The 25332-nt window shown below is 39.9% G+C and overlaps 3 protein-coding genes across 3 annotated transcripts in view; 1 reads left to right on the plus strand and 2 right to left on the minus strand.

Moving 5' to 3' along the window:
- Positions 1-5752, plus strand: part of PDCD4 (programmed cell death 4) — a 28860-nt gene extending 23108 nt beyond the window's left edge. The window contains exons 11-12 of the mRNA XM_082641551.1: positions 15-154; positions 5013-5752. Coding sequence (XP_082497677.1) covers positions 15-154; positions 5013-5073 — 201 coding nt within the window. The 3' untranslated portion in view covers positions 5074-5752. The remainder of the gene's footprint in view (positions 1-14; positions 155-5012) is intronic.
- Positions 5753-5827: 75 nt separating this feature from the next.
- BBIP1 (BBSome interacting protein 1) lies at positions 5828-24031 on the minus strand. Its single transcript, XM_082641582.1, has 3 exons — positions 23934-24031; positions 11822-11892; positions 5828-7419 (listed from the first exon to the last, which is right to left on the minus strand). The coding sequence occupies exons 1-3, from the start codon at positions 23972-23974 to the stop codon at positions 7253-7255; spliced, it is 279 nt and encodes a 92-aa protein (XP_082497708.1). The 5' UTR covers positions 23975-24031; the 3' UTR covers positions 5828-7252.
- LOC309815079 (protein FAM50A-like) lies at positions 14600-24021 on the minus strand. The gene is made up of 2 exons (XM_082641565.1): positions 23934-24021; positions 14600-18586 (listed from the first exon to the last, which is right to left on the minus strand). The coding sequence occupies exon 2, from the start codon at positions 18448-18450 to the stop codon at positions 17431-17433; it is 1020 nt and encodes a 339-aa protein (XP_082497691.1). The 5' UTR covers positions 18451-18586; positions 23934-24021; the 3' UTR covers positions 14600-17430.
- Positions 24032-25332: the final 1301 nt, after the last annotated feature.

Raw genomic sequence — 25332 nt, forward strand, 5'->3', positions numbered from 1 at the left:
TTCCATTGTTTTAGGGTTATGAGAGAATTTACAGTGAAATTCCAGACATTAATCTGGATGTCCCACATTCATACTCTGTGCTTGAGCGATTTGTAGAAGAATGTTTTCAGGCTGGAATAATTTCCAGACAACTCAGAGATCTTTGTCCCTCAAGGTACTTTGTTTATTACCTTCTCAACATGAAATACTGGCTGAGGTGCTTGGGAGGGCTAAGCTAATTTTCTGTCATTCCAGCTGTGTCTGAAAAATAATAGTATCTTCCCTGAAGTCACTCATCAGTGAAAATCATCAGAATTTATGGAGATACAAGGGTGAAGCTTATTTTGTTCTCTTGTAAATCTGTATAGGACTACCTCATGAAGCCACAGTTCATTGGAAGGAAAATAATTTTGTGGAGCAGTTCTGGGTACCAGGCTCTGTTCTAAGTAGTTTAAATATTATTTCAGAGTAGATATCACCAGTAAGATGAAAAAATTGAGGCTTAAGGCAGTGTAATGTACCTTTTCTAAGGTCACGGTAGAAGCCAAGGATAGATCCAGACTTTTTATGGCTTTTAAGATCTAGGTTCATTCCTGTATTTCATGGGGGTTCCTTTTGCTCCCTCATAGAATGGAGAATTGGGACAGATTGGATTTTACCTCTCTAGAAAGTGTGTGTGTGTGATTCTTTTGGAGGTATTATATATGTGCTGCTAGGTTCAAACTCTTTAGGCGTTGATGAATTGTTTTTGTCATTGTTAAAGCTTATAATGAAGTTTGTATTGTAATAGATATAAAAGTTTAGCAACAGTTAACCTTCTTGTCTGGGTCTGTTTTATATTTTAAGTTTTTGTAATTTTTATCTGAAGAAGTCAGTCTTTATGTATTTTTATGTAAGTGCACTGTGAGAATTAAATCTCAAAAAATACTTTCCGATAGTGTCCTTTGCTCTACAAAGTTTAGAAGCCATTAAGAGAGAAGAAAAAGATAATGGTGGGATATACATTTTAATGGCTTTGATAAAAATGTTTGAAAATGTAGATCTCTACTTTGGTGATGGCATCTTTGATGTACTGACGTGCCAAGTGGTATACATCAGTAACAACGGTCAGCTTTGGCAAGGCTTTCTGCTACTTGCTGCTTCATTTCCAGCCTTGATCTCCTAATATTATAGTGTGAAGCCTTTCTGTTCAGGAAAATATAGCTGGTTTACATTTAGACTTAGTACGAAAAGGGGTTAACACTTTGGCACTGGCTCTTTTAAAAAGTTTTTCAGCCTCTATTCAAAAGTCTAACTAGTTATTTCTATTGTGGCTTTACTTTCAAGGGTCATTTGAAGAAATGTCTACACTTTCTATGTATTTCATAGAACTTTCGCTTTTTATCTCTATCCTTTTGCTTATTTGGACGGAGTGCACATTTGTGTGTGACCTTGAATGCCTCTGTGTATTGGTCTAGGGTCAGAGAATAATCAGGGCTAATCCTGCTCAGGTTCTGTTTAGCACTTACTGCTTTAGGCTGCCGTTCAACTATTCCTCTTGGGCTGCTGTCACTACATGTAGCTAGTGTGTGGTTACATTATAGAGGAAGGTCTCTTGAGTTTGAAATAGCAGGAATCTCAAAATGGGGCATATGGGACTTCCCTGGAGGTCCAGTGGTAAAGAATCCTCCTTACAATGCGGGGGACATGGGTTCAGTCCGTGGTTGGGGAACTAAGATCCCACGTGCTGCGGGGCAGCTAAGCCCGCACACCACAACTACTGAACTTACGTGCCTCAACAAGAGCCCACGTGCTGTGGAGCCCGCGCGCCGTGACTACAGAGCCCATGCACCCTGGAGCCCGCGCACAACAGCTACAGAGCCAATGCGCCCTGGAGCCCACGAGTTATAACTAGAGAGAGTAAACCCACATGCCACGATTAGGGAGAAGCCTGTGTACTGCAACGAGAGAGAAGTCCACATGCCGCAACAAAGACCCAACACAGCCAGAAAAAAATAAAGAACATAAATAAATAAATATTTTTTAAAAAGGGGCATATACTGGAATTAATTGGACTCTATTTTTCCACATTCGGGTTATGGCTTTTCTATATCTGAGAAAAAATTAAACATTTTTAAACATAGATATTTTGATAGGTTCTGTAGCTCTAGTTTGCATAATTCCCAATCATGTTGGTGTTTCCTATTTGGTTCAGTGTTTAGCTTTCAAATAATATTAATGACATAGTAGAAATAAATACAGGCATACCTCATTTCATTATGCTTTGCAGATGCTGTGTTTTTTACAAATTGAAGGTTCGTGGCAACCCAGTGTTGACAAGTCTATTGGTGCCATTTTCCCAACCAGCATTTGCTCACTTTGTGTCTGTGTTGCATTTTGGTAGTTCTCAGTATTTCTAACCCTCCACCAGCAAAAAGATTAATGACCTGTTAAAGGCTCGGATGATAATTAGCATTTTTCAGCAATAAAGTAGTTTTTAATTTTGATATGTACATTGGGTTTTTAGACATAATGCTTATTGCACACTTAATAGGCCACAGTATTGTGTAAACATAATTTTATATTCAGGAAACCAAAAAACTCATGTGATTGCTTTAATGTGATAGCACTTTATTGTGGTGATCTGGAACTGAACCCACAATAATTTTGAGGTGTGTTTGTATTAAATTTCCAAACAGCATAATAATGTTTGCCTTATTTATATTTTAACTTGTTTTTTTACATGACTTCATTTGGACAGTGAACTTATTTCAATCATCAAGCTTTTATTTAAAAACTGCTCAGATTAAGCAGTTCATTTGATATGTTCTAGGATATGTATCAGGGAAAGTCTTTTCAAAAGACTTAGAGGAATTCTGACTTTTAAAAATTTAAATGCCAATACACCCCTTCAAAAATTAATGAATAACCAAAAAAGATGAAGTTTTAAATTGTTTTAGTTGACTGTAGTCAGAATTTGTTTTCATGTTAGTGTTTTTTTTTTTTACATCTTTATTGGCGTATAATTGCTTTACAATGGTGTGTTAGTTTCTGCTTTATAACAAAGTGAATCAGTGATACATATTATTTGTTTGTTTTTGTTATTTTGTTTTTTTTTGCGGCACGCGGGCCTCTCACTGTTGTGGCCTCTTCCGTTGCGGAGCACAGGCTCCGGACACGCAGGCTCAGTGGCCATGGCTCACAGGCCTAGCCTCTCCGCGGCATGTGGGAACTTCCCGGACCGGGGCACGAACCTGTGTCCCCTGCATCGGCAGGTGGACTCTCAACCACTGCGCCACCAGGGAAGCCCTGATACATATTATTATATCCCCATATCTCTTCCCTCTTGCGTCTTCCTCCCCCCCACCCTCCCTATCCCACCCCTCTAGGTGGTCACAAAGCACTGAGCTGATCTCCCTGTGCTATTTGGCTGCTTCCCACTAGCTGTTAGTTTTACATTTGGTAGTGTATATCTGTCCATGCCACTCTCTCACTCTCTCACTTTGTCCCAGCTTACCCTTCCCCCTCGCCGTGTCCTCAAGTCCATTCTCTAGTAGGTCTGCGTCTTTATTTCCGTCTTGCCCCTAGGTTCTTCATGACCTTTTTTTTTAAGATTCCATATATATGTGTTAGCATACGGTATTTGTTTTTCTTTCTGACTTACTTCACTCTGTATGACAGACTCTAGGTTCATCCACCTCACTACAAATAACTCAATTTCGTTTCTTTTTATGGCTGAGTAATACTCCCTTGTATATATGTGCCACATCATCTTTATCCATTCCTCTGTTGATGGACACTTGGGTTGCTTCCATGACTTGGCTATTGTAAATAGAGCTGCAGTGAACATTGTGGTACATGACTCTTTTTGAATTATGGTTTTCTCAGGGTATATGCCCAGTACTGGGATTGCTGGGTCCTATGGTAGTTCTATTTGTAGTTTTTTAAGGAACCTCCATACTGTTCTCCATAGTGGCTGTATCAATTTACATTCCCACCAATAGTGCAGAGGGTTCCCTTTTCTCCACACCCTCTCCAGCATTTATTGTTTCTAGATTTTTTTGACGGCCATTCTGACCAGTGTGAGATGGTATCTCATTGTAGTTTTGATTTGCATTTCTCTAATGGTTAATGATGTTGAGCATCCTTTCATCTGTTTGTTGGCAATCTGTATATCATCTTTGGAGAAATGTCTATTTAGGTCTTCTGCCCATTTTTGGATTGGGTTGTTTGTTTTTTTGATATTGAGCTGCATGAGCGGCTTGTAAATTTTGGAGATTAATCCTTTGTCAGTTGCTTCATTTGCAAATATTTTCTTGCATTCCGAGGGTTGTCTTTTGGTCTTGTTTATGGTTTCCTTTGCTGTGCAAAAGCTTTTAAGATTTATTAGGTTTCATTTGTTTTTGTTTTTATTTCCATTTGTCTAGGAGGTGGGTCAAAAAGGATCTTGCTGTGATTTATGTCATAGTGTTCTGCCTATGTTTTCCGGTGGTTTCTGGCCTTACATTTAGGTCTTTAATCCATTTTGAGTTTATTTTTGTGGATGGTGTTAGGGAGTGTTCTAATTTCATTCTTTCACATGTAGCTGTCCAGTTTTCCCAGCACCACTTACTGAAGAGGCTGTCTTTTCTCCATTGTATATTCTTGTCTCCTTTATCAAAGATAAGGTGACCATATGTGTGTGGGTTTATCTCTGGGCTTTCTATCCTGTTCCGTTGATCTATATTTCTGTTTTTGTGCCAGTACCATACTGTCTTGATTACTGTAGCTTTGTAGTATAGTTTGAAGTCCGGGAGCCTGATTCCTCCAGCTCTGTTTTTCTTTCTCAAGACTGCTTTGGCTATTCGGGGTCTTTTGTGTTTCCATATAAATTGTGAAATTTTTTGTTCTAGTTCTGTGAAAAATGCCATTGGTAATTTGATAGGGATTGCATTGAATCTGTAGATTGCTTTGGAAATTAATGAATAACCAAAAAAGATGAACTTTTAAATTCTTTTAGTTGACTGTAGTCAGAATTTGTATCTGTTTTCATGTTTGTGTTCTTTTCGTTGCAGGGGCAGAAAACGTTTTGTAAGTGAAGGAGATGGAGGTTGTCTTAAACCAGAGAGCTACTGAATATAAGAACTCTTGCAGTCTTAGATGTTATAAAAAATATATATATATCTGAATTGTAAGAGTTGTTAGCACAGGTTTTTGGGGTTTTTTTTAGCACTTGTTTTGGGTACAAGGCATTTCTGAAATTTTGTAAACTTACATTTAAGGGAAATTTTTAAATGAAGTGTTTTTCTTTTCCTTTTTTTTTTTTTTTTTTTGAGCGTGTAAAGGAGGGACAGAAAAGTAACCACTTCTCAAGTGGGATATTCTCATAAGCTACCTTTTTTAAGTGCCATGTTTATGACATAATCATTCCAAGTTTTGCATTGATGTCTGACTGCCACTCCTTTCTTTTAAGGACAGTGTTTTTGTAGTAAAATCACTGGTTTATACAAAGCTTTATTTAGGGGGTAAAGTTAAGCTGCTAAAACCCCATGTTGGCTGCTGCTGTTGAAATACTGTGCTTTGGGAGTAAAAAAAAAAAAAAAAGTTATTTCTTTGTCTTAAAGAATTTTTTAAAAATGGCTTAGTTATGAAGACTTATTCATCTTTCCAGGGAACATATTGCTCAGTCTTAAGGACTAGACAGTTAAGTAAATGGTGGCTGGAACATCTATTTTTCTACAAAACTGGACGAATGAACCCAGTTCTAGAAGAATGTATGACAAAATAAAACACGTGAAGCAGTGTTGATTCTTTATTGGGAGTACATTTATTTTAGGGCTTTCAAAAAACATTTCACACAAAAAATTTTAAATCATATAAAAGAGCATATTTGAACCTAGTGAATTTTAAACTTTGCTCCTAGCAAACTTTTAAAACAAGAGTACAGTAGTAAATAAATTATTTTAATATTATACTTGGTGGGAAATACTTGCACACTTACCTGTTTTTGATCTTAGCTAGAGCTTAATGAAATTTCTAAAACATATATACCTTTCAAAATTCTTAAGTTCTATTACCAAGTAATGCTTGTGTTACAAAAAATTATTCTTCAAAGACTCATAGTTTTACATGTACCCAGTGTCTGAGAAAATAGTTACCAATAAATAAGTTATTTAAAGAGTGATCACATTTCTGACCTCCTTTGCAGAGCATAAATGCTCAGCAAGGCCTCAAGGTCCATACTTATTTAAATTGTCTGATACTGACTGCAGCAAACCAACCAAGAATTATATTGAGAATTCACAAAGGTATTCTTAGAACATACCCATTACAGGTTTAGCTACAGTCTTTTAGAACTAAAACTTCCAATTTTATGTTCATATTTACTTCATGGGCTCTTTCAAGTCCATATTAATTTCCATTTTTAGGGTTTTAAAATTGTGTTTGATACCTGGAAGACAAAGGTGGCCAGGTAAGTCCTTAAAATCAGTATAATTAAAAGCTTAGGTAACTACTGGATAGGTGAGGGTTTCTTAAAAATTAAATTTGTTTAAGAAGTACAGTTCTGTCATTACTAGTAGGATCAGTTGGTCAGGCAAGATAGCCTTAGATGTGTCAAGACACAAAATTCTTCAAATTCAGTTTTTAATAAACATTTACAGGATTCTGACTATAAAAGGTGCATTTACTCACTAGTGCCTAAGAATGTTATCTAGAAAATTGATAGTAACGGGAATGGTGAAAAATAATTTGCAGTTCTAAAAACTTGGGTTAAAAAACCCCCAAAATTTGGGTTCACAGTTTTCAAATTGCTTCTGTTCAGTACAAACCAGAGTGGTTTTTGTTGTTTTTTTAAAATTTATTATATTTATTTTTGGCTGTGTTGGGTCTTCGTTTCTGTGCGAGGGCTTTCTCCAGTTGCGGCGAGCAGGGGCCACTCTTCATCGCGGTGCACGGGCCTCTCACTGTCACGGCCTCTCCCGTTGTGGAGCACAAGCTCCAGACGCGCAGGCTCAGTAGTTGTGGCTCACGGGCCTAGCCGCTCTGCGGCATGTGGGATCTTCTCGGACCAGGGCACGAACCCATGTCCCCTGCACTGGCAGGTGGATTCCTAACCACTGCGCCACCAGGGAAGGCCCAAACTGGAGTGTTTAAATTCACAATCCAAATTTATTAATCTTGGTTATTTTTATATTATGGGAATAAAATCTGTTTTATTAATACATACTGCTTTAAGCATACAGGTGCAGGTTATTTTCTAGCTATTGTTAATAAGGAAGGTGTAGGGTGTTCTGCAGAAGTGCTAAGTTATCATTCAGTGACTTATTTGCGGTTGTTCTTTTTCTGCCATTTCCTGTTGGCGAATTGTATCCTGTGCTGCTTGCTGCATTTTCTCTAGTTTTTCCAGAGTCAGAGATTTTAGGGGTAAAAGTTTGGGTTTACACAGCACCATTGTGGCTATATCTTCTACAGACAACTGCCCTAAAATTTAAAAAGAAAGAAGAATTGGAGTGAGATAACACAGCTGTTCGGTGGTTTGGATTTGCAGCTAGAATTAAGGTCTAAAAACTTAATCCATTGACATTGAAAAATCTCTTGTTCTCATAGCTCCCCCCAGAGTGTATCTTCAGTATAAAAATATAAAAGCAACATTTAATACTAGGAAGTTCATAAGGTATTGAATTTTCTAAGATCCTAAGCTACAATGAGACAACTTTTTGTGTCAAATGTTTAATCTCAAAAAAATTGGGGGGAAATACAATGTACATAAAAATAAGAGGAGGAACAAGATGGCACAGTTAAAGGACCTTGAGCTCACCCCCTCTCATGAGCACACCAAAATCACAACTAAATGCTGAACAACCGTCAATAAAAAAGACAAGCCTATCAAAAAAGATATACATCCAAAGACATAAGGCAGAAACCCAATGAGATGGCAGGAGGGGCACACATGCAAAATAATCATATCCCATACCCCCCAGGGTGGGTAACCCACAAACCAGAGAACAGTTACATTGCAGAAGCTCTCCCACAGGATTGAGAGTTCTGAGCCCCATGTCAGGCTCCCTAGCCCAGGGGTCTGGCATCAGGAGGGGAGCCCTCAGAGCATTTGGCTTAGAAGGTCAGTGGCACTTGAATGCAGGAGCTCCACAGGACTGGGGGAAACAGACTCCACTCTTGGAGCACACACACAAGGTACTGTGTGCCCTGGGACCCAGGGCAAAAGTGCAGTGACTTGATAGGAGCCTGGGCAAGATGTACCTGCTGGTCTTGGAGGGTCTGCTGGGGAGGTGGGAGGTGACTGTGGGTCTCAGGACATAAAGGCTGGTGGCAAACATATACAAGAGTACTCATCTGAAGGCTAACATCTTGCTTGGGACATTAACAAAAACAATAGAAAAGATCAATGAGACTAAAAGCTGGTTCTCTTAAAAGATACATGAAATTGATAAACCTTTAGCCAGACTCATCAAGAAAAAGGAGAGGGCCCCAATCAATAAAACTAGAAAAAGGAGAAGTTACAAGCAGCTATATGCCAATTAAATGGACAACCTAGAGGAAATGGACATTCTTAGAAAAGTACAATCTCCCAAGACTGAACCAGGAAGAAATAGAAAATATGGACAGACCAATTACAAGCACTGAAATTGAATCTGTGATTAAAATACCCCTGAAAAACGTCCAGGACCAGATGGCTTCACAGGTGAATTCTACCAAACGTTCAGAGAAGAGTTAGCACCTATCCTTCTTGAAACTATTCCACAAAATTGCAGAGGAAGGAACAATTCCAAACTCCTTCTATGAGGCCACCATCACCCTGATACCAAAACCACAGGTATCACAAAGATACCACAAAGAAGGACAATTACAAGCCAGTATCACTGATGAGCATAGATGGAAAAATCCTCAGCAAAATACTAACAAACTGAATCCAACAATATATTAAAAGGATCATACACCATGATCAAATGGGATTTATCCTAGGGAAGCAAGGATTTTTCAATCTGCAAATCAGTGTCATATACCATCAACAAATTGAAGAATAAAAGGCACACAATCATCTCAATAGATGCAGAAAAAGCTTCTGATACAATTCAACATCCATTTATGATTAAAAAAAAAAAGTCTCCAGGAATTGGGCTAACATACTCAACGGTGAAAAGCTGAAAGCATTCCTCTAAGGTCAGGTACAAGACAAGGATGCCCAATCTTGCCACTTTTATTCAACATAGTTTTGGAAGTCTAGTCACAGCCGTCAGGGAAGAAAAAGAAAGAAAAGGAATCCAAATTGGAAAAGCAGAAGCAAAGCTGTCACGGTTTGCAGATGACATGATACTATACATAGGAAATCCTAAAGACACTACCAGAAAAATACTAGAGCTCATCAATGAATTCAGTAAAGTCACAGGATACAAAATTAATACACAGAAATTTGTTGCATTCTATACACTAACAATGGAAGATCAGAAAGAGGAAATAAATAATCCAATTTACCATCACATCAATAAAATACCTAGGAAAATAAACCCATCTAGGGAGGCAAAAGACCTAACTCTGAAAACTATAAAACAGGAATGAAAGAAATCAAAGATGACACAAACAGATGGAAAGATATACCATGTTCTTGGATTAGGAGAGTCATTATTGTCAAAATCACTATACTATGCAAGTCAATCTACAGAGTCAATGCAATCCCTATCAAATTAGCAATGGCATTTTTCACAGAACTAGAACAAAACATTTTTAAATTTGTATGTAAACACAAAAGACCCCGAATAGTCAAAGCAATCTTGAGAAAGAAAAACGGAGCTGGAGGAATCAGGTTCCCTGACATCGGACTATATGACAAAGCTACAGTAATCAAGACAGTATGGTATGGCACAAAACCAGACATACAGATCAATGGAACAGGATAGAAAGCCCAGAAATAAACCCACTCACCTATGGTCAATCTACGACAAAGGAGTCAAGAATATACAACGGAGAAGAGACACTCTCTTCAGTAAGTGGTGCTGGGAAAACTAGACAGCTACATGTAAAAGAACGAAATTAGAACATTCTCTAACGCCACACATAAAAATAAACTCAAAATGGATTAAAGAACTAAATGTAAGACCTGATTCTATAAAACTCCTAGAGGAAAACATAGGCAGAACAGTCTTTGACATAAATTGCAGCAATATCTTTTTGGACCTGTCTCCTAGAGTAATGTAAATAAAAACAAAAATAAACAAATGGGACCTAATTAAAGGCTTTTGCACAGCAAAGGGAACCATAAACTAAACAGAAAGACAACCTACAGAATGGGAGAAAATGTTTGCAAATGATGAGACTGACAAGGGATTAATTGTCAAAATATACAAATACCTAATACAACTCAATATCAAAAAAACAAACAACCCAATCAAAAAACGGGCAAAAGATCTAAGTAGACATTTCTCCAAAGACATATGGATGGCCAACAGACACAAGAAAAAATGATCAACTTCAACTTCTCTAATTATTAGAGAAACGCAAATCAAAACTATAATGAGGTATCACCTCACACTGTTCAGAATGGCCATCATCAAAAAGTCTACAAATAATAAATGCTGGAGAGGGTGTCAAAAAAAAAGGAACCCTCCCACTGTTGGTGGGAATGTAAATTGGTACAGCCACTATGGAGAGCAGCATGGAGTTTCCTTAAAAAACCAAAAATAGAGCTACAATATGATCCTGCAATCCCACTCCTGGACATATATCTGAAGAAAACCATAATTTGAAAAGATACATGCACCCCAATGTTCACTGCAACACTATTTACAATAGCCAAGAACATGGAAGCAAACTAAATGTACACTGACAGATGAATGGATAAAGAAGATGTGGTATATATATGTGTATATATATATATATATGTGTGTGTATATATGTATGTGTATATATATATGTATGTATATATATACACACACGCACACACAATGGAATATTACTCAACCATTAAAAAGAATGAAATAATGCCATTTGCAGCAATATGGATGGACTTAGATACTTTCATACTAAGTGAAGTAAGTCAGAGAAAGACAAATATATGATATTGCTTATATGTGGAATCTAAAAAACATGATACAAATAAACTTACATACAAAATGGAAATAGACCCACAGACACAGAAAACAAATTTATGGTTACCAAAGGGTTAAGGTGTGGGAGGGATAACTTAGGAGTTTGGAATAAACATATACACACTACTATATATAAAATAAACAACAAGGACCTACTGTATAACACAGGGAACTATACTAAATATTTTGTAATAACCTATAAGGGAAAAGAATCTGAAAAAAAGTAGATATATATGTATGTATAACTGAATCACTTTGCTATACACCTGTAACACAACACTGTAAATCAACTATACTTCAATTTAAAAAATGGAAATACAACAACAACAACCAATACATAGTAAAGTATGGTATTAACATGAATACTCAAATTACTGAATGTTTAACTTAAACCTTCGGCTTTTGTTACATTGTTTGATTTAGGTTTCTTTTCCCCCACTTTCAGACCTTATTTAGTATTATGGTAAATTATGGTGCTATTTTTTTCCACTGGAAATTCCTTATTGTAATCTGCAATCTTGAGTGTAACAGAATTTCTACATTTAAGAAACAATCCAACTGTCATTTTACATCCTTTTACTGGTTGGGACGGGGAAGCAATGGATTACTCCTTTACAACCTACTCATGACAAAAGCATAGTAAAAGTGGAGAGTATGTGTGGTGTATAGAACACAAAATAGTTTCAGATATTCAGCTATTGAGCCTGCTACATGACACTGCCTATTAGTTTTTAGGTTCCTACAATATTCTATGACCTAAGTATTTGTGACTTAGATACCTTGTTTCGGAAGAACTTCCCGGAACATTGACTTCATTTCTGCCATATCTGAATTGTTGGATAGTTTCTTCCTTCAATGAGAAAACAATTATTAGTATTATTCAAGAATGAATTCCCAAAGCATATTGCTTGACATATTTCCATTGTAGTTTAAGAAAATCACAATTCCTATAGAAAATGAACTATCCTATCCTTGCATAATTTTCCTGTTAATTACCTGTGAGTCTTTTCATTGAAACAAGGTTGAGATAGTTCATATAAGCATGCAGATCTTGTCAACTTTCATTCATAAGTGGTGGTGGTAATTGGAAGGCTGCATGTTCTAAATTTTTCCCCTCCTAGTGAAAATTGGGCTTAAGTTTTTCAGGCAAAGGTAAATTATCCAATAGGTATCTATCCAGCTGAGGAAAACCAAAGGGATTTATGTGAAGCTGATAGCATCTCCCCTGAATGGTGGGTGATGTAAAAGACATGACCATTTGGGAGGTGGGGTAAGGCAGACTGTTAGGGAAAGGAGGAGGTAGTATGTAAATGCTGCCTAACATCCCCACTTCTTTCAGTAACTAACAGCCAGTTTTTACTTTAATTCCTTTGCTATAATGACAAAAAACATCTTAAGGATCAGTTACTGGCTACACAGCTGCAATTTGTAAGGAAGCAACACAAACAGGTGAAATTGGCTCTTGAATACTAGAAGTGAGGTGTGTTCTCAGTTTATTATTTTCCTCTAATACAGAGACACTGTATGTTGAAGCACCAGTGAATACCCTCACGTGAGTATTTTGTTATGAATATCCCAGCATGTATGTCACCTCTGGCTGACGACAACCGTTCCCAGTGTTACATCCCAGTTTATGCCATGTTATATATATTCAAGGTGTTCTGGACTGTAACTTGTAGCATGACCCCTTTCCAAACACAGATGCTTCTCTAGACAGTCCCATCCATTTTGTGATATTTCGCCATACTGATGCAACTCACTGTATATCTTTCACAACATCACCACCACAGAAGAAAGATTATTTATAATGTGGTGATGCTGGCTTGGTGCCTGCCTTTACCACCCACTGCAAATTAGTTATAATCAAGTGAAGCTGCTTCTGGTCTTAGTTATTCCCATTACCTCTACTTTGACATTCCTAAAAAAAGCTTCATACTCTCCATCCACCAAGCCTCTTCCCCTTCTTGTTCAAATTCCTATTCTGGAAGATCTAAAGTTCCTGAGGAAGCTCTATCTGCTTTCCACAACTGTCATTGAAATTTACCCCTATAATGCTCTCTCTGGGAATGAAGATGAAGTAGGGAATGGACCAGGAATAAAGCAACTCATCACTACCTAGAATCTGAGATAAATGCAATATACAGTTTACTCAGAATGCACAGCTTTTCCTTCTGACACATTCTTTCCTTCTTGTTACTTAGGCCTGCCAGTGGTAACTAGTGATCATTCCTTTTTTTTGTTTGTTTGTTTTTGTTGTTGTTGAAGGTTAGTAATATTTCAGATCTCTGAATAGCCTGAATACAACTATAACAAACAACACTTAGCCTCTCCATTAAAGATAGCACAATGAAAATATTCATTAGGCCCTTATTTGGTACAAATCTGACATGATATGCTACTGAAAGGGAGGATAGACATTATAAATGTTGATGAACCTGAGAGAAATGCATAGCATCTAAAGGTTTTTATATCACCAAATTTTTAATCACCAAAATGATAAAATGATGAATACTTAAATCTTACCTGTTTTAGAGTAGCAACTCTAGTTACTCAGAATTTAATCAATATCTTTTGCTATCTCTTCTTTATACATCTTTCACATCCAAAATCTGGCTTGCGGAAAACAATGAAGCTTGCTGCTCTACCAAACCTTAGTTCTCTAAGCTTCCATTGTTACTGGAAAGGGTGTGGAGCCAAAGGCCTTGTAGGGAGTGGGTTGGGCCTGGTGTGGGGAAGATCAGTGCTGTCACTTGCCTGGGTGGAGTGTCTACTTTGCTAGGGTTGATTCTTGTTCCTAGGCCCCCCTAGGCATTGGCAGGAGAGGAACAGGAAGGGAGGGCTAAAATAAGCAAGGTGGTGGTTGGATGCCCAGCACTGCCAAGGCTACACTGTCTTGATAGTCAACTGCCCAGGGAGCCCAGCATAGGAAGGAGCACGTATATCCTTCTCCAGGGGACCTGCTAATAGCCAAGCATGGGTGTTTTGCCTGGTGTGATGCGCCCTAAGGAGTTGTGGTTACCCCTAAGGGTACTTTCTAATTGGTAAGGTAAGATGTGTGTACCACCAGGGACAGATAGGCCAAAGAAGAAATATATCAGCTAGGGATGAAATTCATGTGTATTATTCAAGTGCCACATCATTCAATTCAATAAATATGTATCTACCATGTGCCAGGCACCATTCCATTAGTGAACAAAAGTGAAAAAAACCTTTGCTCTTTCAGAGCTTACAGTCTAGAGTATGGGGAGAGAAACAACATAATGGTAGTAAGTGTTATAGAAAATAAAATATTTTAAGGGGATTTAGGAGGGCTGGGTGTTGTGGTGGTTAAAATTTGAACAGGAAAATCATTATAGCTTCATTAAGAAAGTGAAAATCATTGTGGTCTCATTTTGGTGTGTGCGTTGCATCTTTTGAGTTTGCAAGAAAATCAGAAGCCTAGTATTCATAGTTAGGGAATGTATAGGGTAATGGGCACTCTCTATTGGTGGGCAGGTTTGTTGGTACAGCTTTTTTAGAGGGATAATTTATAGTATCTTTTAATATTTTGTAGTATCTACTAAAACTAAATATGCACATTTTCTTTGACCCAAACCTTCTACTAGTAATGCTCACTAAAGAAACAAAGCATGAGTGTGTAAAGATATAAGAATGTTCATTAGGGCACTGCACTCAGACACATGTCACAGGTCAAATAAATTATGGAACCACCATACCATGGAGTACTATGTCAGATTTTAAAATGATACAGATGGGCAAGCCATATTTTAAGAGAAAACATTAAATTGCAAAAGTAAAATAGGGCTTTCCTGGTGGCGCAGTGGTTGAGGGTCTGCCTGCCGATGCAGGGGATGCGGGTTTGTGCCCCGGTCAGAGAGGATCCCATGTGCCGCGGAGCGGCTGGGCCCGTGAGCCATGACCGCTGAGCCTGCGCGCGCAACGGGAGAGGCCACAACAGTGAGAGGCCCGTGTACCGCTAAAAAAAAAAAAAAAAAAAAGTAAAATAAAATTCCTACAGTAATAGAACCCAAACTTTTAATGCTTAGTGTCAAATAGTCACTTTTTGAAGCTTTTGGTCTGGGTAATTAGAAAATAATCTGCTGCTTCCCTTCCCCCCGTTTCTTTAGTTTGTAATTTCTCCCAGAGATAATGGTTTTGACGGATAATGTCTAAAATTAACACAAAAGAACCTAGAGGGAAACCAAATCTTTGTCATGAAAAATTTTACTAAGTTGTTGGTGTGAGAGTCGAAAGGCATTTATGTCTAGGCAGGATTAGTACTTTAAGTCAATCATATACATGTTGATAACATAAATTAGTCATACAACTTGGACAAGTTAGAAATCTCTGGGGAGATTTAGTTTGATAACCAAACTAAATTATGGGTGTGGGACTGGACAAGAGCACTAGAGTGTCCTTCTGAACCTTAAGAATGTGTTCAGTAGTCCTCAAATTTTATCCTTGCATAACTCTTTTGAAAAAACTAGGCAGAGAAATTAGGTACCCTTTTACACATTTCTAGATAGACATATAAATTTGTTATAAGTTTAAATAGTTACAAAGGATAAAATTTCCAGCATATTTAAAAATAACGTATTAATCCTTTAAAAAATATATAATATAATCAAAATATCATAGCAATCTGATAGCTACCATCATCCATTAATAAAAAAAATGAAGAACTTAACAAAATTTTTTTTAAGATTTATTTTTTTGGCTGTGTTGCGTCTTTGTTGCTGCGCACAAGCTTTCTCTAGTTGTGGTGAGCGGGGGTTACTCTTCATTGTGGTGTGTGGGCTTCTCATTGCAGTGGCTTCTCTTGTTGTGGATCACAGGCTCTAGGTGTGCAGGCTTCAGTAGTTGCAGCATGTGGGCTCTAGAGTGCAGGCTCAGTAGTTGTGGCGCACGGGCTTAGCTGCTCTGCGGCACGTGGAATCTTCCCAGGCCACGGCTCGAACCTGTGTCCCCTGCATTGGCAGGCGGATTCTTATCCACTGTGCCACGAGGGAAGTCCCAAGAACTCTTTTTTAAGTCAGAAATTTTATATCTTTTTTTCTCCCTACATCTCTATTTCCACTGCACTTAATTTTATTTTAATGTATGTTTTCATGCTTGAACATATTTTAGTAATTATCCTACCATACTTCTCTGCCACAAAAATGTTTATAAATTTAAATGAAAAACTTAAAATATTTTGGATTGAGTTATTCCAATTATTAGTGAAAATCAATAAAAATAAATTACACATCGATAATATAATTACTGAGCATAAAGAATAAAGTTAATGGCTATATATCTATCTAACCTCCATGTGGCTTTTCTTTCTCTCACTCTCTCTCCTTAATTTGAGGATTCAGCATTCCAGTTGTTATGTTTGATACCACCCTAAAAAAAATCTCTTTTAGTAGGAAAAAATACTGTTTTGTCTGTGGGTTTTGTTTTACAGCATTAGTCTTATTCTTAAAAGATGCTGCCACTGGAACTGTCAGATCTCAAGCTTAATCAGCAATAAGCAACACTTGAAAAGCTTACAAGTTTTGTATATTTTTCATAGATTAGCTTATATGAGAACATACTGTTGAGACCAAGATCATGGGTTAAATAGCTAAACAGGACTGTTAGCTTTAAATTATACTCTATTTTCATCTAGCCAGCTGGAAAATGTAGACTACAGTCAGATGGGGGCAGACAGAGAAGAGGAATAGATTACTCAAATCCAAATTCCATTCCTGGTAACTCAAAACATATACATATGGATCAGAAATATCAAAATGGAAACATACTGTGGATGCCAAAGCCAAGTCTTAGCTTCTAAAAATGCTCAGGCCAGGATTTGGATGTTTTAAAAACTCTCCTCCTAGGTCATACTAAAGTCTCCTTAGTCTAATATTTGATCTTTGATAGGAGCCCCCAAAGAGCCATTCTGTGGGTCAAGTGGTGTGCCTACCACTTCTAGTCCACCATTAGCTTTTCATCATAATTTTTTTCCCTCCATTAATTTATCTTAACTTACCAGCTTATCCTAATTGTACAAAACCCCATTTTTAAATTCTGAAATCGAATGCTTCAGAGTATTCTAGGATCCCAAGTATTTTTTTTATGGGAACATGTGTATATGTGTAACTGATTCACCTTGTCATAAAGCAGAAACCAACACACCACTGTCAAGCAACCACACTCCAACAACAACAACAACAAAAAATTAAACACACAACAGGTGCTCCAGCTCTGACGCGTATATCTCTATCGTAAAAGAAAAAGGCGGTGACCAACAGCGCCAGGGGCAGGGGCTGAGCAGGCCCCGTCACGTCTCGGGAGCGGGGAGCTGGGCGCCCGGAATCCTGGGGCCGCAGGGAGCCGAAGGGGCGGGGGCCGCGCTGCTGCCGCATCACCGGATCGTGTACTTGTCCCACTTCTTCTCAGGGTCGTAGGGCTCCCAGCGGCTGGCGGGGAAGATGTGCTTGTTCTTCTCGTACCAGCTCCGCAGCACCACCTTGCCCGCGTGCGACTCATCCTTCTCCACGGTGGCATCGCTGAGCAGCCGCACATCATCGTGAACGTCGAAATTGAAGAGGGGCCCGCTCTTCCCTCGCGCCTTGGTGACGATGAAGTCGTAGAAGCTGTGGTGGTGGGGTATGATTAGGTCCTCCTTGATGTACATGAGCTGCTCCACCCCTGCCGACCTGAGCTCGCTGAAGTCTTTGCGCAGGATCTCGAGGGCCTTCTGCAGGAACTGCTGCATCGTGTTGCCCTTCCTCATCTTGACTGTACGCCGGTGCCCAGAGCCATCCCAGTAACTGAAGGTGATCTCGATCTCCTCGCTCTTGATCTTCTCCTGCTTGGCTTCCCACTCCTGACGCAGCTCCTCCCGCAGGCGATTCTCCTCCTCCTCCCGGTCTCGGTCAGGCAAGAAGCTCGTGTCCACATCTGGGTTCTTCCCCAGTTTCCTCTTCTTTGTGGTGATCTCTTCCCTCTCCAGCTCGTCGTCGTCCATGGTCGCCTCCTCCTCCTCGTCGCCTGCCTCGTCCTCTTCCTCCAGGATGAAGGACAGGCTGGAGATCTTCCGCTTGGCCTCCTTCTTGCGCTCCTTCTCTCGCAGCTTCTCCAGCTTCAGCTGCAGCTCCTTCGACTGCTCCTTCTTGGCCAGCTGCTTCTCACGCTCCTTCACCAGGGCCTCCTGTTTAGCCTTCATGTCGTTCAGGGTCACAAGACCCACGGTGCTGGACTTGAGCTCCGCCTCCACGGCATCGTAGTGTGCAGAGAACTTCTTGTCGATGTTGGATTTCATTATGTTCTCCTCCGCGATCCTCTGCTTCATCTGCTCCATCTGCTCGCGCTGCTTCTCCCGCTTCTTCATCAGGTGCATGGCGCGGCCCGCCTCGCTCGCGGCACCCTTGTACTGAGCCATGGCGGCGGCGACAGCGGTCCGGCCGAGTCTCAGGGGCTGTGGCGGCTGTGGAAGCGGCCGTGCAGTGAACTGACTCCAGCGCCGTGACGTCGGCTACCGGGCGACTCGCTGCCGGATCCCAAGTATTTTAAACAAGCTGCAACGGTATAATCCAATGTATGATTTAAAACAAAAGCTTGTACTGGCATTTTTGTTTGTTTTCAGTTTTTTCGGGTCAGTATATTCCATGTTTATACCTTAAATGGGCTGTACTCTGGCTAATTAGCTTTGTGACGTTGAAAACATTTCCTAACCAATTGGAGGTTTGATTTTTTTCATAAAAAACATGTTTAGCATCAGTCTTGAGTTGCAAGGTTCAAATGAAAAGTGAATGTAAAAGTGCTTAGAAATACAGTGTGACATTTATTATTCCATGTCTAATTTTCATATCTCTATAATAAAAAACTTGTTGTAGACTTCCTGTTAAGTGCCTTCCCACACTTAAAAACCCTCTGAATCCTCATCAACACCATGGTACCTACAAAACAGCACGATCTATTTAAAGATGTTTTCCTTTAAAAATCTTACTTATTTACTTTTAAAGAACATGTGCTACCGGATTGTTCTTTCTTTTTTTAAAATTTAATTAATTAATTAATTTTGGGCTGTGTTGGGTCTTCGTTGCTGTGCGCCGGCTTTTCTCTAGTTGCGACGAGCGGAGGCTACTCTTCGTTGCGGTGCGCAGGCTTCTCATTGCAGTGGCTTCTCTTGTTGTGGAGCATGGGCTCTAGATGCGCGCAGACTTCAGTAACTGTGGCACGCGGGCTCAGTGGTTGTGGCGCATGGGCTTAGTTGCTCCACGGCATGTGGGATCTTCCTGGACCAGGGCTTGAACCCATGTCCCCTGCATTGGCAGGCAGATTCTTAAGTACTGCACCACCAGGGAAATCCCATTTTTCTTAAATATATTAAAGATATGATAATAAAGAAAACTTATTTCCTAATATAATTCAAGGTTGAGAAAATGTGAACAAGTTTTTAAATTGGTGGAAAAGAGTAAAAACCTTTTAAATTGCAATCAAGGAAATAGACACTTGGTGTACATAAGATTCTATCTTTAATTTTTTTTTTTTTTTTTTGCGGTACGCGGGCCTCTCACTGTTGTGGCCTCTCACGTTGTGGAGCACAGGCTCCAGACGCACAGGCTCAGTGGCCATGGCTCACAGGCCCAGCCACTCCGCGGCATGTGGGATCTTTCCGGACCGGGGCATGAACCCATGTCCCCTGCATCGGCAGGCAGACTCTCAACCACTGCGCTACCAGGGAAGCCCCTCTATCTTTAATTTTTGATGGAGGTGATAAGTGACTTGTTACCTTACTTAGAGAAGTAAATGCACCTGAAATATGGCAAAAAAGAAAACACTTATAAAGCATTCTGAGATTTTCAACCAAAGTACCAATTGCGTTTTTATGCAAGAAACGCAGAGGTCATAAACTCGTAGCCCTTGGTGCTACCCAGTTAAATGTTTTGCTGGCTTGATTAATGTTTAAAAAGTATTCGAACCAATGTTTAAAAATCAGGAGATTTCACATGAAGTCCACATTTTAGTTCCTCTTGACAAATCTGGTAACACCAGGTCCATATCCCCAGATGGCAAAATTTGGCTGGGGCTGGGAAGTGATGCCCCATTTAGATGAGCATGAGGAGTTCTCCAATCCCCACCACTGCCTATTGTTTCCCTTAACATTACCTGCCCGGCAACTACAGGCACCTGACTTCACAACTTCAGTAAAACAGAGCCACGCCAATATATTACATGCCAAACGATCCTCTTTTATCATTAATGGGCATTAGGAAGCAAAAATACAATCTCTAGGAACCGAGGGAGGCACCGGAAGCAACCTTCTTTATGTAGAATACAGTAAAGGATATTTTTCTTTTGTGACTATTTATTAATTCCTTTTAAGTAAATTCAATCTCCCTGCTGCAGGTTGTCGATGGGGGTGGCAGGAATGGTAGGAACAAAAATGAAAAAAATTATATTTTGTCTTATGCAAGACGTGTGGTTGACTGACAGATGAGCTTTCAAACGCATATTAGATTTCTGAACGTAAACTAACATGAGAAAAAGGTGAAAGAGGGAGTCCCAAAAGACGTGTTTTTCAGCAGATACAAATTAGTAATGCTCACTCTCATTCAAGAGGTTGACCACATGCGAGCAGACTGCTTAATTTGGATTGATCATGTTCAACCAGAGATGCCAAATAACATCATATGTCATGTAGTTGGAAACTATAGTAGATTCTATTTTGTTTTGCTATCTGGCATCTGCTGGTAGAAAAATGTTGAAACATGTTCAATTTGGCTAATTAATCCAGACTCATGTGAATAATATGTGCAGTGTCTAGCTTCTGAAACATGCCTAGGCCTAAGAACAGGAACTGCTCTTCTTGGGTGAACCTGGATGATGCCATTGGTTCTGTTACATACCAGTAGCAGACACTACTGTTAAGTTAGTAGAAAATGACATATCCTACTCATGCAGAATACCTTTTTCTAATAATTTGTTTTTTCAAAATTCAGTACTAGAAAATAGTTCTAAAACTGTTAGCTACTAACCTTTAAAAAAGGGTTAAACCTTTAAAAAAAAAAGTATCTGAAGAACTTTTTATATTCTCAGCATCAGAGATATAAACCCTACTTAATAGTATGCAGGGAAAGGGAAATAAAGAATTGTTTGATACTTTACTATTTCTGAAAGCCTGAACCTCAGATCACCTATATCAAAATCCCCTGGACAATTATTAAAAATACAGATTTTTCGGGAGTCTTCCCCAGACTCATGAATCAGAATCTCTAATTTTTTTTTTTTTTTTTTTTTTTTTGCGGTACACGGGCCTCTCACTGTTGTGGCCTCTCCCACTGCGGAGCACAGGCTCCAGACACGCAGGCTCAGCGGCCATGGCTCACGGGCCTAGCTGCTCCGCGGCATGTGGGATCTTCCCGGACCAGGGCACGAACCCGTGTTCCCTGCATCGGCAGGCGGACTCTCAACCACTGCGCCACCAGGGAAGCCCAGAATCTTTAATTTTTAATTAAGTTCCCCGCATTAAAGTTGGAGAACCAACTTAAAGTCATTCACTCATTCAATAAATAAATATTTAATGTCTACAATGTACTCAGATTGGACTGCTTTAGAAGCTACTAATAATAACTACCATACACTGACCATATACCATGTACTATACACTATGCTAAAATAAAGCATTTTATGTGTTTGACTCATTCTGTTCAACAATTCGAAGAGGTTTTACGGCTCCATTTAATAGATGATAAACAGAACGAGTAAACTGTCCAAAGTCACCAGCTAATGAATGTGCCTGTTCCTGAAACCCAGGTCTGATTCTAGAAACTGTGGTCTTAATTGGTATATTATTTTGCCTTATTTGAATCTGGAGTAAACTTAAAACTGTTTCATAGTCCCACCATGAGCAAACTTTCTTCTACACAAAAGAAGTGACTGAAGGAGTGCATTACTTAACTTTCAATATGAAGGCTAAAAACATTCTGTATCAATCTAAGAATTTTTGCCCTACCAGAGCATTTTCTTCTGTCCCCTTAAGTGCATTTTCTTCCTTCTGCTTATCTTTCATGATCAAATATAAGTCTAGGGTAGAAGGAATACATAAGCTTGGCCAACTGGGGAGTTTTCCTCTTGTGATTATGAAGTAAATTCTGCAAACACTTCTCTATCCATTGGACACAGACTGTACCTAATGTACTAAGTGCTAAGTATAATCTTGATTTTGCAATTTTTAATAAGCTCTGATGAATGCTACCAAAAGCCTATCACAGAAATACCAGGACTAATTAGGACTTGCAAGAGTTTCAGGGAGAAAAATAACATTGCCGAAATTGGATGTGGCCAGATGGCCAGCAGTTGCCTCAGTCTCTGCTTTGATAACATCAAGATTCATCTGTATTTGAATTGCAGGGCCCACACATCTTTCATCAACCGTCCCTGTGGTGCCAGGAGTTGAAACTCATGAAACTATGCTGACATCAGTACACTTTGCGGAAGATTACATTGCACCAGCTCCAAGTGTAGGCAAAGTAGCAGCAACACTTTATTAAAAGGTAGACAGTCTATGTTGCCATTGCAGGGCACTAACATACTCTACGTAGACAGGAGGATTAAATACCAAACTCTTCTTTGTAGGATATCATAGAAGGGTGGTATGTTGAGAAGTGGGATGGATTTAACAAGCAGCTCATGGTATGGTAAAAGTAGCTTCATTTGAGAAGACTTAATCATGATTGGAAAAGTATGAATACTGTGGAGTATTCTTGCAAAAAATGTTAAACTGAATCTAATCACACCTCCAGACCAACTTCTGATTTACAAGAAATAAGAAAAAAGGAGATATTCAAAAAGACCCCTGGCCTAAACACTTCAAAATGACAATGTCACAAGGGAAAGAGAGATGGGGGAACTGTTCTAGATTAAGCCCAAAGAGTTACAATACCCAAATACAATACATAAACCATGACTGGATCCTGGTTTGTTTGTTTGTTTTTTGCAAGGAGGAGAAGGTATAAAAGACATTCTTGGGTCAAATGGGAAAACGTACATACATTCAGACTGAATTTCAAAGACTACAGAATTACTAACTTCCTTAGTTGTGATAATGATGTTTTGCAGGAGAACTTTATAATTCTTAGGAAATACACGTTGGGAATTTTAGAGATGTCTGCTTAACAATAGGTGTCTGCAACCTATTTCCAAATGTCTCAGTGACAATTAAAAAGTGTGTGAGAAGGAGTGAAATAAATATGGCACGATGTTAACAACTGTTGGATCTAGGTGAAAGCTACATGAATGTTTATTGTATTCTTTAAACTTTTTAACGTATGAATATTTCTTTAATAAAATATGAGGGGAAGAAATCATTTTGAAGAGACTTCAGAGTGGAAGCTTAAGAAAAGGTTGAGTAACAGGGACTATGCTGAATTTCTGATAAACTGAAGTTCCCTTAAACTTTGCTGGCAACATCTTGGGCATCCAGGAGGCACCCAATATATTCCATCTTTCAGTATTTATCAAAGTAATATCATGTGCAGGGTAAAGTAGCAGGCAGATAAATCTGATACAAACCATTCTATTTAGGAGTAAATATGGTAGTGAAGCTAAGAACACAAGCAGCTGTTATACAAAATAGTGGTTGTCATAAAAGAGGTACAAAAAGTGCTAGGTAAGCTCAGAGAAAATTACTTCCTGCTGGGGAGAATCTGCAAACACATCTCCAATTATAACTAGGACATGGATACAGATACAGAATCACAAAACGTTGGTGCTTCAGTGATAAACCTTGTTAGAGAAAAGAATACATAGTTCATTTTGGCTGGAGCATGAGTACTAAGGATACAAAAAGAAACTGAGCAAAGAAGGTAGGTGTGCACCCTGGTTGTTGACTGGCCTGGATATAAACAATTTTCAGTTTACCTGAAAGTTCTCCTGATCCTTCTTCCCGCAGCTTTAGGCATCCAACCCGATACTACCAAGATGACTCACAGCTGTTGACTCAAAACCTACAGAAGGAACTACATGAGAAAATGTATGACAATTCTGGTAAAGAGCCACATAAAACTAATACGATAGTTTTACGAATATTCACAAACATTATGTTGTTTAATAAACCGTAGACATGCAGGATTAGGACAGTATACCTTCATCCAAAACTGCAGTCAATGCTTACAAACCCCCACCAGAGGAGAAACAAAGAAAAGGGAGAAAATTCAGAATCTGAAGGCAGGAAGTGCGGAAATAAGACTTAGAGGTGTTGCCGCGGTGGTTGGGAATGGAAAATGATTTCCTCAAGCTCCAGAATTCTCCTTCCTTAAAGGTCAGGGGGTGAAAGTACGTAACAGACTTTGCGGGGGCGTGGTCAGGAGCTCCACTTCGCGGGAGTTAGGGGGCCACACCCAGGCCCCTCCCGTCCCAGCTTGCAGCAGCGCGGCGACGGGAGCCGGTTGAGCCGCCTCACCCCACAGGGAGCCTCAAAGGGGCGGAGGGGGGTGGGGGGCGAGCCGCCGCCTGGCCAGCCCGGAAAGAAAACCTTCTTCCAGCGGAAGCGGCTCTGAGTCCGGCTAGCCTCATCTGCGCTTTGTCTCCCAGGGGCCGTTCGGCCTGCTCGGGCCTGACCCACGGTTCGGGACCAAGGGACACTCACCTCACTTCGCCACTCCTGTCAGAATGGGTACTCCCTGGGACAAGGGGGGGCGCAAGCTATTCCCATCCTTCTGCCATGACCCCATTCAGAAGTGTCAAAGGCAACTTCCGGGCAAGACAGGGGATTCCGGAGCCCTAAACTCTTGTCCACCTAAGTAAGTGACCAGACGTCCCAGCAGAATAAGGGCCAGGAAACCTGCTTCCTCTATCCCCGAACCCGGGCAGCTAGTCCGGAATATGAATTAACTTGTTTAACATGGGATGTCTGGTCACCTTTGGTTCTCTTTTGGGCCTACTTACAGATGCATCTCTTCCCAGACGGCTCAACTGTTGCCCAGGGCAACTATGAGATTGGGCGAAGGGAAAACTACGTCACACAGGAGACGGGAGGCCCGGAAACTCCCGTTGCCATTATCAGTTATGGCTGCCTTAGCGTCAACAGTAACTTCGGATTGAGAGTTGTCTCTCTACCCAGCTGGAGGCTCTCTCTGTGGCCCAGCTAGCCAGCGGCGCCCTGTGGGCGGGAGAGAGCGCGTTGAGGAGCGGAGGAAAGGAAAAGGGCGGAGAGAGGGAAGCTGGAGCCCATACCTCACTCTGATTGGGTAGCGTCGCTGGCGACAGTGCTTCACTCTGATTGGGCAGCGTCCGTTGCCCTGGCTCCGCCTGTTTTTCT

Source organism: Mesoplodon mirus, assembly GCF_964341445.2.
Source record: "Mesoplodon mirus genome assembly, chromosome: 2".
Taxonomy (NCBI): Eukaryota; Metazoa; Chordata; class Mammalia; order Artiodactyla; family Ziphiidae; genus Mesoplodon; species Mesoplodon mirus.

Coding starts and splice junctions, on each gene's coding strand:
- BBIP1 (XM_082641582.1), bottom strand. CDS start 23,974: ATGCCTAAAGCTGCGGGAAGAAGGATCAGGAGAACTTTCAG. Junction 11,893..23,933: donor AGGATCAGGAGAACTTTCAG/GTAAACTGAAAA, acceptor TTCTCATTGAAG/GAAGAAACTATCCAACAATT. Junction 7,420..11,821: donor GGAAGTTCTTCCGAAACAAG/GTATCTAAGTCA, acceptor TTTAAATTTTAG/GGCAGTTGTCTGTAGAAGAT.
- LOC309815079 (XM_082641565.1), bottom strand. CDS start 18,450: ATGGCTCAGTACAAGGGTGCCGCGAGCGAGGCGGGCCGCGCCATGCAC.